This window comes from Protopterus annectens, chromosome 13.part0 (genome assembly GCF_019279795.1).
Source record: "Protopterus annectens isolate FY-2018-M chromosome 13.part0, PAN1.0, whole genome shotgun sequence".
NCBI lineage: Eukaryota > Metazoa > Chordata > Ceratodontiformes > Protopteridae > Protopterus > Protopterus annectens.
The window spans coordinates 286,062,746-286,081,968 of NC_056747.1; the positions used below are offsets into that span (position 1 = coordinate 286,062,746).

A 19,223-nucleotide genomic window follows, 5' to 3' on the forward strand; every position below is an offset into this window, starting at 1 on the left:
TGGCTCAGGGGGCTCTGCTCTAGGCCTCTTTTCTGGAGGAGGGAGAGAGGCCCTGTCTGGATGAGGCTGGGCTCCACGAATTAAAGAGATGAGATCCTCTGCCAAAGAAAGCATATGGGAGCTGGTGCTGGGCCTGTGAGAGGGGGGCTTGGCAGGCACAGGTTTTGATGTTTTGGCTGCTTTAGCTCTGGCAAAGGCCTTAATAGACATAGCTGGAGGAGGCCTAGCAGCTCCACGTGCAGGGGTAGAAGTATCTAGGGGAATGGTGTCTGATAAATCCTGTGAAATCGCAACAGAAGGTTGGATTTCAGAAGCCGTTTCTACCAGGATAGAAGAGGCCTCGGTAGAAGGCAAGTTATCGGCTGAAGAAAGAACCGCTTGCTCGGTTTCGGCCGAAACAGAGACACTCGTGGTTTGCTTAACCGCGTTTCGCCGAAACCGGACCGCGAGTGTCGGTCTTTTTCGTTGCGCTTTTTGGTTATTTGCGTAGTCGGAGGATCCGACGGCATAATGTAGGCAAAATCGGAGCCGAAAATCTGCTCAGCAAAGTCCAAGCGACGTCTAAGCGTCCGTCGGTTAAAAGAAGCACAGGCTAGACAAGCTGCTACGTCGTGGTCTGGGCCTAAACAATGTATGCAATAGCAGTGGAAATCTTTATGAGGTATTTGTTTCCCACAAGATAAACAGTTATTAACTTTCTCTGACATCGGCTGAGGCAAGAAAGAGTCCCCAACGGGGTACTTAGCTTTATAGAAGTCTTCGAAGTAGTATTCGGTAGAAGTAATCTCTGGATCTGACCGACCGGCACTTGCTAACAGCTTCTGCTTCGGGCGCCACGCGGCAAGAAAGACTGAGGAAAATGGCGTCGGCTGATGCCTTTATACCCGAAGAACTGCCGCAATGACGTCGGGTGAAGTGCGACACCAGCCGAAGCCGGACCCAGGCTTTGGAATCCGGCCGACCGAAGGGCTGCCTGACGACAGGACAACCCATTTGTAAAGACTGCAGATGCATCCTTGAAGGACATCATAGTTTTTTTTTTTTTTAGCCTTGCATATGTCTAGTCTATTTAATTCAGAAAAATGGGTGATATTTCATTTACCACCATAGTTCCCCTGGTTGAACAGAGGTATTGCAAAATGAGGCTCCTTTAAAGATGACAACTTTGCTTTTCGAGTATGATCAATCACACAAGTCATTCTGAATACCAGTGCCACAATTTCAAAATACATAGCTACACAAAGGAATTGACAAGAAGCAAACAGTTTTTTGTTCAATTTAATAAATTCTGTAAAGCTGTTAACACACAATCTTTTTAAATTTAGATAACATTTTTAACCGCTATTTAAAGAAGTAGCTCCAATTAAAAAGAAATTTATTTTCTGTTTTTTTTCCCTTCTTAGCCAGACCAGTATCCATGATGAGTACTTTTGAGGATACTTTGGTATCTTTTGTTAAAGCTTTTGTGTCACTGAATAAAAACTTCAATCTCCCTAGCCACCTGTTAATTTTTGATTAAGATAGCAGGAGCTTCCAAGCAGTCTCATATGAATACCAGTGAGCTTCCTATACAGCATTTATCAGGCAGAATGGATGAATTCTACCAGCTAACCTACCTTGGGAACTTTGCAAAAATTCTCCACACAATGTGGGCCACAGGGAATGTTGATGTACAATCGTATAAAATAAATAAATGCAATATACATGTTGCTAATTCTGGCACATTCACTCACTCATTCAGCTGATATTTCTCTGTAGGCTTCTAAATCAGGAATGAAATCACAAATGAAATCTTTACATGTGATTACTTTATAAAATGGCTACCATCTGTCAAAAGGGGAAATCACCAATGGTCCCACATTTGTTATTTTGTAATCTTCTACCCTCTTGTTCCACGTGTGCTAATGCAGGATAAAGCTATCCAGATGTGCATCAGTAGTCCACGTGGTATCTGCTTATCAGGTCTGAACCAGATCTGATCCTAAAGTCAGACAGAAACACAATGCAGATCTCAACTGGACCTCCTCATTGATTCTGACACCTCACAGTAGCCTGACTTCAAAGCAGAGCAGCTTGGCAAAAACGTCAGTTGTGCAAGATGCCTTTTTTTTTAATTCTGCAATGGCCTGAACTAAAAAGACACATAAAACAAATTCAAAAGTCATCTGCAGAAATCCGGGGTGACATGGGGAATCTAGATTAGGACTTTCAACGTGTCCATCTTTTTTGTACATGGTGGTTCATTCAACAACTGCCCCTTCATTTCAGTGTAGTTAAAATGGATTGTACCAAACAAGATTCCATGTATCCTATGCTGTAAACAGCATACAGTGCAGTTCAGAAATGGCTTTACTCCTGTTCTCCAACAACGATGAGTCTCAATTTCTGCTAGCAATAATAACAGACAGTGCAACACCTCCTACTGCCACGACTGCTGCTCCAAACAACCATTTCCATGGAAAGTTCTACCAAAGAGGAGGAAAAAAAACAGAAAGAAAAAAATGAATATATATAGTAAAAATGTTGTTACAAGCAACCACTTTCTGAAAACTCAAATTACAAAGAAGGACAAATGTAGCAGATACTGGCACAGTTATTGTGATTTGCCATGAACAAACATTCATGGATGTCACTGTGGTACTCACTGGGCCAGTGGAATGGGTGTAGCCTGCCATGGGGGCATACCAGCACTGGAAAACATGCCCTGTCTCTGACAATCAATGACAATAAGCCTGTCTGTTGTGCCACTGAATCTAGGACTCTCTGTCCCTATAACACCTCGCTTTCGTTTTCCTGGTGTGTGCAAACCCACACAAGAACAGTACTGGGAGTGGCCCCTGTATACTTGTAGATTAGGGAAAATGAAACTACCAGCTGTAACCACTGAACCAAAGACTCTCTGTCTCCATAACACCTCATTTTACTTTCTGTTATTGATACACACAGTTATTGGTGTCAGGGCAATCCCAATGGGTCAACTCTGTCACATGTCAGTACTGGTAAGAGATGACAAAAACAAGTGCATCAATGCAGACATGCAACTACAATGTATAATGACGCTCTCAAAACATTAAAACAATTTAAGCTACAATAATTATTCTAGGAACAATATCCAGCTAATATGTATGCTTAAGCTTAAGACTTTCATAAGAATAAAACTCAAACAAAAACTGTATAAAATACAAAAAGGGAAAATAATAGGCAATGAAGGAATACATGTATAAAACGCAATAAAAACAGGAAAAACAATGGGAGATTAACCATTATTTCTTAATGAAACCACAATTAATTTCTCCAATAGACACAACTACGCAGACTTCATTTTCCTTCATAGTCATGTGTTTTCACCAACGAACCTCGTTTATGTCTACAACATGCACTCAAGCTCTGTAACCCTGGAACACTAAACTTATTAATCTTCTTTCCTGGGACAGGTTCCACCATTAGTGTGTACAGCAATATAATTTCATAAAAATAAATCTTAACAGTAGCAGTACAGATCTGCAAAAAAAAAAAAAATATTCCATTAACAGGGATCTTCCTTCTAAAACACCAGTATGGCCAGAAAATGTATATACATTTTCATATTTTACTTTGATGATCTTTTCTTTCTCATGTTTCTCTGGTACACTGTGTAGCCACTGTTATTTTTACTGTGTTCCAACTCCGAATACCCTTATGGGGTGGATAGACTGATGTGATTACTTCTTTCCCATTATACAGTCTGAATCCTTAGAAAATTAGATCTACCTCTACTCTCTTATTCCAAATCTTATTTGCATTTGCTCAGAACAGCAGTAATCTGAATTACTGATAAAGTACAGTTGTGTACACTTACCATAAATGTAGATGTTCGAGTGTATTCACTGTTGCAGTCATTACATTTGGGTTATCTGCTTGCAGGTAGCCCTCAGTCGGACTGATTAACAAAGTCTTGGGTCCTGTGTCGGTTGCTGTCCCTTATTCCATGACGTCAGGTCGTCAGGGGGTATAAAACATGCAGTCGACGCCATTACATCAGTTTTTCTTGCTCCAGATGTCAGGTGCCCCCCTAATGGGAAGCAATTACATATAAATGTACATCGATATACCTCCAACAAAAAAGCAAATACACCAAAAAGGCTTTTAAGCACAGTAATGGAAAGTAGAGGTATAGTCAAAAGAAGTTAAGGGGCTAGAGGGAGGGTAAAGTACAGTTTTGTACCTACCATAAATGTAGATGTTCAAGTGCTAATACAGCTGCAGTCATAACAGATGGGTTTTCCTGCCGTCAGGCGGGTCCTCAGTCGGTCGAATCTAGGTCCGGCGTCGGATGTCGTCGCTTCTTCCCTGACGTCAGTGCGACAGGGGTATAAAAGAACCAGCAGACGCCATTTTCTTCAGTTTTTCTTGCCCCAGATGTCAGGTGCCCCCAGAAGGACGGCAAAACATAAATTTATGTAATAATGCAATGCAATAAAATCAAAAAACAGTAGTTGCAAGCAAATACACCATAAAAGAATACCCCAATCATGTTGTATGAGGAGGTGTTAGCCATTACGCCTGTCCCAAGAGGGGAAGGAGGGAGGGAAACCTGGACTGCAGCTGTATTAGCACTCAAACATCTACATTTATGGTAAGTACAAAACTGTACTATGTTCATCATGCATACAGCTGCAGTCATAACAGATGGGCAGAATCCCAAAGCTAAAAAAGGGGTGGTAGGCACTAAGTGGAACTAGGAGGAGCCAGGATGCCCTGCAAGACTGCAGTGGCAAAGCCCGCTCTAGATTTGGAGTATAATGGTAGGTGATAGTGCTTGGAGAAAGTATGTACAGAACTCCAAGTGGCTGCTTCTAAAATATCTTTGATAGGAACCCCCCTGAGGAAAGCTGCAGAGGTAGCTGTGGCCCTTGTGGAGTGAGATCTGATGCCTGCAGGTACAGTTTTACCATAAAAAGAGCAACAAAAATGAATGCAGTGGGCTATCCTTTTTGAGATTGTCTGTTTGGAAATAGGCTTCCCTTGAGCACCTGTAGCATAGGACACAAAGAGTTGCTCTGATTTTCTGAAAGGGTTTGTTCTGTCTAAACAATAACGGAGCTGTCTGTGAATGTCCAAAGAATGTAGTAGTCTCTCACCTTTGTTTTGTGGAGTAGGATAAAAGGTAGTTAAGTGGATAGCCTGATTCAAGGCTACCTTGGATACTACCTTTGGCATAAAAGAAGGGTTGGTTCGTAAGGAAACTCTGTCCTGATGGAAAATGATGAAAGGCTGCACAGCCATGAGGGCTTGTAGTTCCGAAACCCTGCGTGCTGAGGTGATAGCCAGAAGGAAGGCTGTTTTCCATGACAAATATTGCAGTTCTGTTGAAGCAGGCTGGCTCAAAAGGAGGCAGGGTCAGTTTTTCTAGAATGAAATTGAGGTCCAAGCAGGTACTGGTTGCTTCCTTGGGGGTTTTATATTCTTAGCCCCTCTGAGGAACTGTCTTAAGAGAGGGTGAGAGAATAAAGGAGGATCAGTGCTGTATTCTGCAGAAATGGCTGAGGCATGGATTTTGATGGAGGAGAACCAAAGTCCACTGTTTAGCATCTCAGCTAAGTACTGTAATATTTGAGGTAAATTCAGTATTTCAGGATTCTGACCCTTTTTCTGATTCCAGGCACAAAACCGTTTCCATTTTGCGGAGTAGGCTTTTCTAGTAGAAGGCCTTCTGGCCTCCAAAATGACATCCTGCACCTCCTTGGAGAGTAGGGTCTGTTGTGAATTTAAGGAATCCTCCATGCGGCTAGATTGAGTGTTTTCAGCTGACTGTGAAGAGTTTTGAAGTTGTGCTGAGTCAGTAGAAGAGGCATTATCGGAAGGATCCATGGTGGGGAATGTGTCAGGCTCCTCAGGAGTGGGTACCAGTGCTGTCTTGGCCAATCTGGAGCAATGAGAATCATCTTTGGTCTGTCTGCTCTGGCTTTTAATAGAACTTTGGGCAGCAGAGGAAGAGGTGGAAAGGCATAAACTGTCATTGTTGTCCAACTGAAAGAGAGTGCGTCCACTTTCCAGGCCTGTGGATGAAAGGTCCTTGAGCAGAATTTTGTCAATTGGTAATTTCTGTGGGTGGCAAAGAGATCTATGTCTGGCCTTCCCCATGCTTGAATTATCTTTGTAAAAACTTGAGGATGCAACTTCCATTCGTGTGGATCTGTCATATTTCTGCTTAGGTTGCCCGCCAACGTGTTTTCCTTGCCTGGCAGGAACTGTGCTTGAAGTTGGATTTGTAATTCCAGAGCCATGTTCCAAAGAGACATGGCTAGCCTGCATAGGGGGTATGAATGAGTTCCTCCCTGTTTGTTTATGTACCACATCACTGTGGTGTTGTCTGTCCTTATCAATAGCTGGCCTGGATGCAGTAGGTCTTTGAAAGCCATAATAGCATTTATTACTGCTAGCATTTCCTTTTGATTGATGTGTAGGTGCTTTTCTTTTTGGGACCATTTGCCCTGAATACACCGATCTGTCATGTGCGCCCCCCGGGCGTAGTCCGAGGCATCTGTTGTGATGACTTGATTTGCTTGAGGCTTGCAGAATGGGAGACCTATGTTTCTTTGGCATGCTTGAGACCACCAAAGAAATTCCTTTTGAAGACATGGAATCAGTGGTATAATTGTTTCCAAACTGTGGCTGTGTTGAGACCATAAGTTTTTTAGGTACCATTGAAGTTTCCTCATATGCAGCTTTGCACATGGGATTAGTAGGATGCAAGATGCCATGAATCCCAGAGCCTGCAGGATTTTCCTTGCAGTCAGTCTGGTGAAGGTTGCCAGTTTTCTGAAGTAATGAGTTAGTTGCCCTTGTTTCTCTGGCGTGAGGTAGGCCATCTGGGTGTTTGTATTCAAGTTGGCACCCAGGAAAATTATAGTTTGAGTGGGTATTAGTCTTGATTTCTTTTTGTTGACTGTGTATCCCAGAGAATTCAACATTATTACAAACGCCAGGTGTTTCTGAAGTATGTGTTTGCTGTCCGCTTGGATCAGGCAGTCGTCCAAATATGGGTATATCTGTATCCCTTGAAGTCTGCAGTAGGCAATTACTGATGCCAGGCATTTCGTGAACACTCTGGGCGCAGTAGATAAGTCAAAGGGCAATGCAAATTGATAATGGATTGAACCTGCAAGAAATCTGAGGTATCTTCTGCAATCTTGTCTGATTGGGACATGCAGGTAAGCCTCCTTGAGGTCAAATGTTACCAGCCAAGACTCTTTGCCCAGCATGGGAAGAAGCTGCTGTAATGTGAGCATCTTGAATTTTGGTATGAGTAAATAAGTGTTTAGGATGGATAGGTCCAAAATAGGTCTCCAATCTTTGCCCTTTCTTGGTACCAGGAATAGTCTGGAATAAAAACCTTGACCCTGTTCTTGTGCAGGTACCTCTTGAATAGCTTTCATGTCCTTGAGAGCTGAAATTTGTTTTTGTGCCTCTGCCCTTTGATTGTGTGGCAGGTTTGGCATGCCTCTCATTCTTGGAAGGGTGAAAAAGTGGAATCTGTAGCCTTTGTCTATAATGTCCAGGATCCATTTGTCTTTTGTGACAATATGCCAATTTTTCGAAAATAACGCCAGTTTTCCGCCTAAAGGTGCTGCCAATAAAGCCTTGCTTGGCATGCAAAGGGGAAAGTCATTGGTTCTGCTTTCTGAATGGCTGTGAACTATCCTCACCACCTCTTGGTGTAGGTGTTTGCCATTGTCTGCCTCTAAATGATCCTTGAGATTGCCCTCTACCCCTCGGGCGCCTGTATCTACCCCTTTGAGGTCTGTCCGTGGTTGGAAAGGACCAGCCAGTTTCTACTGAAACGTGGAGGTTGTACCTGTAGGAAATCTTTCACTGTTTGCATTGATTTTGCCTTTTCCTCCATTTTCTTTAATACCTCCTCAGCTTTAACACCAAACAATACATCTTTTTGAAGAGGTGCATTTAGTAGTTTAGCTTTGACATGATCTGGTAAGGTTTGCTCTTTGAGCCAAGCATGTCTACGTATGACTGATCCTGTAACAGCAGCTCTACATGAGGCCTCTAAAGCATCAAAACCACATTGCAAGGTATGTTTACCCGCTTGCTCTGCACTATGTAACAAATCCTACAACTCCTTCAAGTCTGGTTGTTCAGGTTGTGACATTTTACCTTTCAACTGAGATAACAAAAACTGTTGATACTTTAACATATGGAACTGACAGTTTAATGCCCTCATGGTTAAGGTGGCCGAGGTGTATACCTTTTTCCCCCACCTTTCTAAAGCTCTGGAATCTCTCTCTGAAGGTAATGGATTTTTGGCAGTGAAGGCCTTAATTCCCTTGGGACCCTGTGAAATGGTTTCTGGGTCAGCCGCATGGCTTTTGTATAGGAATTGGTGTGAATCAGGAACCCGGTAATAACTGTGAGGCTTGACTGGAGCTGGAGGTAAAGAGTCTGGGTTGAGGCTGGCCTCTGAATACACATCATCTAGTATGTCTAAGACAGGAGGGATAGCCAGAGGCCTGTGCTGAGGGAGCAAGAGGAAATCCCTGAGCCTTTTCTTGGAGTCTGAGTAATCTTTGCCTTCCCAGTGGAAGTGTTCCCTCAAGGTATGCAAGGTTTCCCCAAAAGAGTAGTCCTCAGGGGGGGGGAGACAGAGAGAATGGACTCCTCTGCATCAGAATATTCAAAAGGGGAGTATGAATGTTCCTGGTCTTCAGAATGTTCTGAAGTAATGGAAGCCTGGTCCGAGGAAGGGTTTTCTTCCTCCACTCTGGGCCTTTTGTCCGAAGAGGGTTGGGAACCCCTGATAAGAGTAATCAAATCCTCAGCCATTTTGAGCATCTGCTTTTTAGGCATAGGGCCTTGAGAGGGGCCCTGTGGAGCTTGTCTTTTAGAATGTATGGCTGCTTTAGATTTAGTGAAAGCCTTGATGGAAAAAGAAGAAGAAGGCCTGTAGACACCTTGAGAGGTGGCAGGCCTGTCTAAACTCTGAGTTTCCCCGCGAAGAGTGGCTTCGGTATCTGTAGTCGGGGTGTGGGCCGAAGAGCCTGTGACCTTGGGCACAGAAGACACCGCTAATGAAGTGTCATCGGTAGTCAGGGGCTGCGTAGGCGCCTCGCTGAGAACCGGAGCACCAGTAGTCGGCTTTAGCGTGGTGTCGGTAGAAGTCGCGGACCTCGTATGTCGGTCCTTATCTTTGCGTCTTTTACTCAAAACTGGGGTCGGATTATCCGACGACATATTGTAATTAAACTTTTTGCCAAAATAGTGTTGGGCGAACTCCGCCCGACGCTTAATAGTGCGTCTGTTGAATGTAGCACAAAAACGACAGGCCGAGACGTCGTGGTCTGGGCCTAAGCAATGAATGCAGAGGGAATGGAAATCCTTATGTGGCATTTGCTTCCCACATGAAATGCAATTATTAACTTTGTCTGACATCAGCCCGAGGCAAAAAAAAGTTTCCCCAACGGGGTACTTAGCTTTCAAGAAGACTTCGGTTGAAAAATATTAGTAATCTCAGGAGCTGGCCGACCGGCACTTGCGAACTGCTTCTGCTTCGGGCACCGCGCGGCAAGAAAGACTAGGGAAAATGGCGTCGGCTGGTTCTTTTATACCCCTGTCGCACTGACGTCAGGGGAGATGCGACGACATCCGACGCCCGACCTAGACTTTGGAATTCGGCCGATCAAGGACCCGCCTGACGGCAGGAAAACCCATCTGTTATGACTGCAGCTCTATGCACAATGAACATCCAGGACTGCAACAGTGAATACACTCGAACATCTACATTTATGGTAAGTATACACAACTGTACTATGTTTTTCGTGTTTCACTGTTGCAGTCATTACATTTGGGTAGATTCCCAAAGCTATAGTTGGGAGGAGGAATTTAGGTAGCATTAGGGCCAGCTATAAGGCCCTGCAAGACTGCAGTGGCAAAGCCATCTCTGGATTTAGAGAAAATTGGCAAATGATAATGCTTGGTGAAAGTATGTACAGAACTCCAGGTAGCAGCTTCTAGGACGTCCCTGGTAGGGACGCCTCTGAGAAAGGCTGTAGAGGTAGATGCAGCCCTGGTGGAGTGAAGTCTGATCTCCTGGGGGATAGGTTTTCCATGGTGCTTATAGCAGAAATGAATGCAAAGGCTTATCCATTTAGAAATGGTTTGCTTTGAAATAGCCTTCCACTCTGCCCCTGCAGCAAATGCCACCAGCAGTTGTTCAGATTTCCTTTGAGGTTTAGTCCTGTCCAAGTAGAATCTAAGTTGTCTGTGCACATCTAAGGAATGCAGTATACGTTCCCCTTTATTCTGTGGATTGGGAAAGAAGGTTGGCAAATGAATGGACTGACTGAAAGCCACATTGAATACCACCATGGGCATGAAGGATGGATTGGTTCCAAGGGACACCCTGTCCACATGAAAGATGATGAAAGGCTCCACTGCCATAAGGGCCTGTAATTCAGATACCCTTCTAGCTGAAGTGATTGCTAAAAGGAAAGCTGTTTTTCAAGAAAGAAATTTTAAGTCTGCAGTAGCAGCTGGCTCAAAAGGAGGTGGAGTGAGTTTCTCCAAGACATAGTTGAGATCCCAGGCTGGGGTTGGAGCTCTCCTGGGTGGTCTGAAAATGTTGGCCCCTCTGAGGAACTGCTTGAGCAGTGGATGAGAGAAGAGGGGAGGTTCTGTATAATGAGCTGAAATGGCTGAGGCATGGATTTTAATGGAGGAAAAAGACAGGCCCTTGTGAAGCATCTCAGTTAAGTATTGCAAAATCTGAGGTAAATTGGGCGCTGCTGTGCTCATCCCTTGAGATTGGTTCCAGGCATAGAATCTTTTCCATTTTTCAGCATAAGATTTTCTAGTACTAGGCCTCCTTGCCTCTAAAATGATATCCATCACAGGTTTGCTGACGGATGGAAAAGGAGAGATTAAGTAATTAGCCAGGCTACAAGGTTCAGTGTTAAAAGCTGAGGGTGCAGAATCTGGTTCTCCTTCTGAGACAGTAGGGAAGGAGTCTGAGGCAGGTGCCTTGGAGGTAACCATGACACAATGCGCAGAAGGGGGTACCAGTGTTGGCGTGGCCAGTCTGGATCCATCAAAATCATCCTTGGTTTGTCCTGTTTGATTTTTAGTAGTACTTTGGAGAGCAGAGGCAGAGGGGGGGGGAGGCATAGACTGATAGGTTTTTCCAGCTGAAGGACAGAGCATCCACTTTCCAGGCTTGTTTGTGGGAAGTCATTGTGCAAAATTTGTCCAATTGGTAGTTCTGGGGAGAGGCAAACAGGTCTATATCTGGGCTCCCCCATTTGATTGTCAACATGTTGAAAGTCCTTGTTTCCAGTTTCCACTCGTGTGGGTACATGAGGTTTCTGCTTAGTCCGTCTGCCAGTGTATTTAATTTTCCTGGCAGGTACTGAACTTGTAGGTGCACTTGGTACCTCAAGGCAGTGTTCCACAATGCCATGGCTAGTCTGCAGAGGGTGTAAGAATGTGTGCCCCCCTGCTTGTTTATGTACTACATAACAGTGGTGTTGTCCATCTTTACCAATAGCTGTCCTGGAAGAATGCGATTCTTGAAGGCTGTCAGAGCATTCTGTACAGCTAATATTTCTTTTTAATTGATATGCAGGTACACTTGACTTGTGTTCCATTTGTCCTGAATGCACTTCCCTGCCAGGTGAGCCCCTCATGCACAGTCTGATGCGTCTGTTGTTAGGGTTTGGGCAGCAGGGGGCGGTGTAAAAGGTAGTCCCTTGTTTTGGTGGCAGGCCTCTGCCCACCAAAGAAACTCTAGGTGTAGGCAAGGTATGATAGGAATCATTGTTTCTAGGTCCTGAGAATGTTGACACCATAGGCTTTTTAGATACTACTGTAGTTTCCTCATATGCAGTCTTGCATATGGAATTAGAAGAATGCAGGAGACCATGAACCCCAAGGTCTGTAGTATTTGTCTTGCAGACAGCAGAGTTTTTGTGGCCACTTGTTTGAAGTAAGTTGCCAAATGAATTTGTTTTTCTGGCGTGAGGTAAGCCATCTGGGAAGTTGCATTCAAGCTTGCTCCCAGGAATATAATTTGTTGACTGGGTACCAGTTGCGATTTCTTTTTGTTTATGGTGTACCCCAGACAAGTTATAACCCTTTGTACAAATGCCAGATGATTCAAAAGTATGTCCTTGCTTTCTGCCTGAATTAGACAATCGTCCAGGTGTGGGTATATTTGAATATTTCTTTGCCTGCAAAATGCAATAACTGGAGCTAGGCACTTAGTGAATACCCTGGGCACAGTAGATAAGCCAAAGGGCAGTGCAGAGAACTGATAGTGAATGTAGCCTGCTTTGAAGCGTAGGTATCTTCTGCAAGATTCCCTGATTGGGATGTACAGGTATGCTTCTTTTAAATCTAGTGTTGCCAACCAGGCATCTTTGCCTAGCACAGGAAGTAATTGGAGAAGAATCAGCATCTTGAATTTTGTAATCTCCAAAAAGGTGTTTAGAGTAGACAGGTCCAGGATAGGACATCATGAATTGTCTTTTCTGGGTACCAGGAAAAGTCTCGAGTAGAAACCTAGTCCCTTTTCCGGTAACAGTTGAATAGCCCCCATGCTTAAGAGAGAAAGTACTTGTTTTTGGGCCTCTGCCCACTGATTTGGGGGTAGGTCTGGCCACCCGCTTGGTGTTGGCAACGTGTGGAAGTGAAATCTGTATCCCTGGGACAATATATTTAAAACCCATTTGTCCTGGGTAATGAGTTCCCAATTCTTTGCATGAAGAGCAATCTTTCCCCCCAAAGGGGCAGTCATTTGATAAATGCTTGGAAATTTTAAAAGGAAGTCAATGAGACAGTTTACCATAGGGGGGAGTCTCATTATTCCCAGATTTGGAAGTGAAGACCTCCCACCGCTTATTTCTGTGTGTCCCCTGGGACTAAAACCTGGGGGTTTTGCTGTGTCTGGGTTTGGCTTAAGAAGACCTGGAAGGGGTTGGAAAGGAGCAATTCTTAGAGGGCCAGTGCCTACTAAATCTAGGAGGCTGAACTTGTAAAGATTCTTTAACAGTTTGCATAGATTTAGATTTATCTTCCATCTTTATAAGAACTTCCACAGCCTTGTTGCCAAACAGGCGGTCCTGATTTAAAGGAGCATCCAGCAATTTAGCTTTAACATGATCAGGCAAAGATTGCTCCTTAAGCCAAGCATGCCTTCTCGGCACAGACTCAGTAACAGCAGCTCTGCAAGAGGCCTCTAATTGATCAAAACCACATTGCAAAGTATGTTTTCCAACTTGCTAAGCAGAATGCATTAAATCCCGTAATTCTTTATTTTTCACACAGTCAGGAATCAACATAATTTTCTGTTTAAGCAGTCCAATAACATGTTGCTGATACTTTAACATATGAAACTGGCAGTTTAAAGCCCAAATGGCCAAGGTTGCAGAAGTGTACACCTTCTTACCCCATCTATCCAGCGCCCTAGAGTCTCTATCAGAAGGGGTAGGATTTTTAGCAGTAGAAGCCTTAATGCCCTTGGGTCCCTGTGAAATAGTCTCTGGATCTGCAATAGGATTTTTAAAAAGGAACTTGTGGGACTCGGGGACCCTGGAGTATCTGTCAGGTTTTCTGGGAGCAGGAGGCAGGGAATCAGGGGCCAAACTAGATTCCGAAAAAGCATCATCAACAATGTCTAGTACAGGAGGACTAGCTAAAGGCCTATGCTGAGGTAGGAGAAGGAAATCCCTAAGCCTCTTTTTTGAATCAGAAAAATCCTGGTTTTCCCAGTGGAAATGCTCCCTTAGAGTATGTAAGGTTTCCCCAAAAGAAAAATCCTCAGGAAGGGAAGCAGAGGGAATGGAGTTCTCTGCATCAGAATCTTCATAAGTAGATAAGGGCATATCCAGATCATCAGAAGAATCAGAAAAAACAGAATCCTAATTAGAAGATTCATAATCAACTTCAGTCCTAGGCCTCTTAGAAGGGGTGGGGGTTGGCTACCCCTGATTAGAGTTATTAGATCTTCAGCTATTCTTATCATTTGTTTTTTAGGCATAGAGGCCTGAGCATGTGGCCTGGGTGTCTTTTTTTTAGACATGGATCGAGATTTAGGCCTAAGTAAAGAAGGAGGCGTTGATTTAATATGCAAGTCCATAGGCCTGAATACACGCTCAGAAGCCGGTGCCTGCACAGCGGCTCCGGACCCATCCAAGGTAGAGACATCCACGGGTTCCATAGTTGAAGCACCTCGCGGCATACCGGACTCCGAATGGGTCTCAGTAGAGGCCTGCGAATCAGAAGTAGCGGGTATCAGGGGATGTGAAAGCACCTCACTGAGTACTGGCAAACTGGTGACTGGCTTAGGAGAAGCGTCGTCGGCAGTTTTGGACCTCGGTGGCCTGTCTCTGTCTTTATCTTTGCATTTTTTCGGAATCCCGGTAGTCGGATGGCTAACTGACGACATTTCTGGATAATTAAACAGAGAACCGAAATATTTAGAGGCGAAAATATACAGACGACGGATAGTGCGCTGATTAAATAAAGCACAAAACTGACAGCAAGGTACCTCGTGGTCAGGGCCTAGGCAGGGAATACAGTACGAATGAAAATATTTATGAGGTATTTGTTTTCCACAAGTAATGCAATTATTAACTTTTACTGACATCGGTAAGGAGCAAGAAAAAGTTTCCCCAACGGGGTACTTAGCTTTAGTTGAAGACTTCGGTTCTGAAACTCAAACGAAAATTTCAGGAGTCGGCCGACCGGCACTTGCGAACTGCTTTCTGCTTCAGGCACCGCACAGCAAGAAAGACTGATGTAATGGTGTCGGCTGCATGTTTTATACCCCTGATGACCTGATGTCATGGAAGTAGGGACAGCAACCGACGCAGGACCCAAGACTTTGTTAATCAGGCCAACTGAGGGCTACCTGCAAGCAGATAACCCAAATGTAATGACTGCAACAGTGAAACACGAAGAGCATCTTGATAATCCCTGGTCAGACTATCTGAAACATTCTAGAGGTGATGTCTAGAGTTTGGGTTCTTTAACAGCATAACTCCTATGGTAAGCATGTGAAGAAACTAAGGAGAGAATCTCTGGTTCAGGGGGTAGGGAAGAATTTCCCTGAAAAGAGGTATGTTCTTGGCGCCAGCTGTAACCCTCCTAATCCAGCAGTAATATCAAAGAGTCTGAAACAATCTGTTGCTAAATGAAAGGAATTCGAGCCAGTCTATGGGGCAGAGAGCTGTATTGACAGGGCAGTGTGGGGGGAGGAAAGTACAGTTTTGTACCTACCATAAATGTGGATGTTCGAGTGCTCATACAGCTGCAGTCATAAAGTACAGTTTTGTACCTACCATAAATGTAGATGTCCGAGAGGTATGCATCTGCAGTCCTAACAAATGGGTTGTCCTGGCCTCAGGCAGCCCTTCGGTCGGCCGGATTCCAAAGTCTGGGTCTGGCCTCGGCTGGTGTCGCACTTCACCCGACGTCATAGCTGCAGTTCTTCGGGTATAAAGGCATCAGCCGACGCCATTTTCCTCAGTGTTTCTTGCCCCAGATGCCAGATGCCCTCTAGGAAGGCTAAATTTGGATAAATGCAAATGTTTCCAAACAGAGAGCAAATAGAAATAAGCATGTATGTACATATATACAAACAAATACACCATAATAGATTCCCCCAGCTAGCTACAAGATGGGCAAATACCCTAGGAGTACCACAGAGGGGAAGGAGGGTGGGTAATCCTGAATGCAGATGCATACCTCTCGGACATCTACATTTATGGTAGGTACAAAACTGTACTATGTCCTTCAAGGATGCATCTGCAGTCCTAACAAATGGGTAGAATACCATAGCCAAACTGGGGAGGAGGCCCTAACAAGATTATGGTGTAGTTAAGATCCCTTGCAACACAGCAGTGGCAAAACCTGCTCGGGATCTGGAGTATAAGGGTAGATTATAATGCTTGGCAAATGTATGCACGGAGCTCCAAGTAGCAGCCTCTAAAATGTCTTTGTAGCCACTCCGTAAAAAAGCTGTAGTAGTGGCTGTAGCCCTTGTGGAGTGAGGTCTGATATTTTCTGGAGTTGCCTTTCCATGATAAGAATAACAAAATCTAATGCAATTTCCTATCCATTTAGAGATTGTCTGTTTTGAAATTGCTTTTCCTTCCATTCCTGTGGCATATGCTACCAGAAGCTGGTCAGTTTTTCTATTGTTCTTGGTTCTGTCCAAGTAGTAGCGCAATTGCCTATGCACATCCATGGTATGCAGCAGTCTTTCTCCCCTGTTCTGTGGGTTGGGGAAGAATGTTGGTAGGTGGATTGCTTGGTTTAAAGATACCCTGGAGACCACCTTTGGCATAAAGGTAGGATTAGTTCTCATGGACACTCTATCCTGATGGAAGATAAGAAAGGGTTGCACTGCCATTAATGCCTGTAGTTCAGAAACCCTTCTTGCTGAAGTGATTGCAAGCAGGAAAGCAGTTTTCCATGATAAGTACTGTAATTCTGCTGTTGCTGCTGGTTCAAAAGGGGGAAGTGTTGACTTTTCTAGCACAAAGTTCAAGTCCCATGTAGGCAGTGGTGGCTTCCTTGGTGGCTTTACATTTTTGATTCCTCTCAGAAACTGCCTGAGTAGAGGATGAGAGAAGACTGGAGGATCCATGTTGTATTCTGCTGAAATAGCTGAAGCATGAATCTTAATGGAAGAGTAAGACAGGCCATTGTGGAAAAGCTCTGCTAAGTATTCCAGGATGTTAGCTATGTTTACCAGTGCTACATTTTGCCCTTTTGCTGCACTCCAAAAGAGAAATCTTTTCCATTTCGCTGAGTAAGTTTTTCTTGTTGAGGGTCTGCGAGCTTCCAAGATAATGTCTTTAACCCTTTGAGATAAATCTGGGTTATTTTGTCTTATGCAATGCTCCAAGCAGCTAGCTGCAGTGTTTTCAGGTTCGGATGCAGGGTTTTGAAGTTGTTCTGTGTCAGCAGTAAAGGAACCAGGGGTAGAGGCCATGCGGGCTCCCGAGACATACTCCTCAGTAGTGGGTACCAGTGCTGTCTCGGCCAGTCTGGAGCTATCAGGATGATCCTTGGATGGTCTTCTCTGATCTTCAATAGCACCTTGTGCATCAAAGGAAGAGGTGGGAATGCATATGCTGTCAGGTTTTTCCAACTGAAAGATAGGGAGTCCACCTTCCAAGCAAGTGGGTGGTATGTCCTTGTGCAGAATTTTTTCAATTGGTGATTGTGTGGGGATGCGAATAAGTCTATTTCTGGTAGTCCCCATTTCCTTGTGATGGATTTGAAGATGTCTGGATGCAGCATCCATTCGTGGGCATCCGTGGTAGTCCTGCTTAAGATGTCTGCTAGTATGTTTTCTTTTCCTGGCACAAATATTGCCTTGAGCTGTATGTTTAGGCTTAGGGCCACATTCCAGAGATCCATTGCCATCCGGCATAGAGGATATGAATGTGTGCCTCCCTGTTTGTTGATATACCACATAACTGTGGTGTTGTCCGTCCTTATCAGCAAATGCCCCTGTTGGAGAAACGGTCTGAATGCTTGAATTGCCAGTTTTACTGCCAGCATCTCTTTTTGGTTTATGTGGAGGTTTAGCTGGTCTTGAGTCCATAAGCCTTGTATGCACTTGTCCAGCATGTGTGCGCCCCAACCGAGATCTGAGGCGTCTGTGGTGATAGTCTGGCTTGGTTGAGGGCTGTGGAAGGGCAGTCCTTTGTTCAATTGACAGGCCTGAGCCCACCATCGGAATTCTTGCTTCAGGCATGGAATTATTGGAATTTGGGTTTCTAGGCTGTGCTTGTGCTGAGACCATAAATTCCTGAGGTACCACTGCAACTTCCTCATATGTAGTCTGGCATGTGGGATCAATATTATGCAGGATGCCATGTAACCCAGGGCTTGCAGGACTTTTCTTGCTGTAAGCTGGTTCTGCGTTGTTAATGCCATGAAGTAGAGTGGAAGGTGCTTTTGTTTTTCTGCTGTGAGGGATGCCATTTGATTTGATGTGTCCAGTTCTGCACCCAAGAAGGTTATCCTTTGGGATGGCAACAGCCTTGACTTTTTTATATTGACTGTGTATCCCAAGGCTTGCAGTAGATGAATGACCCTTTTCAAGTCTTCTGTTAATTTGTTTTTGTTGTCCGCTTGTAACAGGCAATCGTCCAGGTAAGGGTAAATTTGAATTCCCTGAAGTCTGCAATGAGCAATTACTGATGCCAGGCATTTCGTGAATACTCTGGGCACAGTAGATAAGCCAAAAGGTAATGCTGAGAACTGATAATGCTCTGATCCTGCAAGAAATCTGAGGTATCTTCTGCAATTTGGTCGTATGGGGACGTGCAGGTATGCCTCCTTGAGATCTAGAGTTACCAGCCAAGACTCCTTGCCCAGCATGGGAAGAAGCTGCTGTAGAGTCAGCATTTTGAATTTTGGGACAATGAGGTATGTGTTCAGAGCAGACAGGTCTAGAATAGGTCTCCATTGATTTTCCTTCCTTGGCACCAGGAAAAGTCTGGAGTAAAATCCTTGCCCTTGTTCCATAGAAGGTACCTTTTCTATAGCTCTCATCCATTTTAAGTTGTCTATTTGTTGTAGAGCATTTGCCTTTTGATTTGGAGGTAGGTTTGGCATTCCTCTCTTCCTTGGTAGAGTATGGAAGTGAAACCTGTAACCTTTGTCTATTGTCTGTAAAATCCATTTGTCTCCTGTAATGCAATGCCAGTTTACTGAAAATAAGGCTAGCTTTCCGCCTAAGGGTGCTTCTAGTTGTTCCCTGGTAGGCGGCTTCAGAGCCAAGTCACTGTGATTGTCCTGTGGAAGTGGGTAGTGGCTGGGTCTGCAGTAGTACTTCGCTGGTTGTTAGGCTGCCACTGACGTCCCCTGTAGGCATCTCTGGATTGACCTCTGCCTCTTGTGCGCCTATTCCTGCCTCTCTGTGCTCTGTTGGTGTCTGGAAAGGACCAATTCTTGGAAGGCCAGTTCCTACTAAACCTTGGAGGCTGGACCTGTAAGAAATCCTGGACTGTCTGGACAGATTTTGCTTTCTCTTCCACCTTCTTCAGCACTTGCTGTGCAGGAGAGCCAAACAAATTGTGTTTATCCATGGGAGCATCTAGGAGCTTTGATTTTACATGGTCTGGTAAGGACTGCTCTTTTAACCATGCATGCCTTCTGATCACTGTACCAGTCATAGCTGATCTAAAGGAGGCCTCCAGTGCATCATAGCCGCATTT

The 19,223-nt window shown here is 44.4% G+C and overlaps 1 protein-coding gene across 4 annotated transcripts in view; it reads right to left on the reverse strand.

Moving 5' to 3' along the window:
* Window positions 1-1,394: 1,394 nt before the first annotated feature.
* Window positions 1,395-19,223, reverse strand: part of FKBP8 (FKBP prolyl isomerase 8) — a 442,948-nt gene continuing 425,119 nt past the window's right edge. For all 4 annotated transcript variants that reach the window (XM_044053847.1, XM_044053849.1, XM_044053848.1 and 1 more), the window contains exon 9: window positions 1,395-2,465. In XM_044053847.1, the coding sequence (XP_043909782.1) occupies window positions 2,379-2,465 (87 nt within the window). In that variant the 3' untranslated portion in view covers window positions 1,395-2,378. The remainder of the gene's footprint in view (window positions 2,466-19,223) is intronic.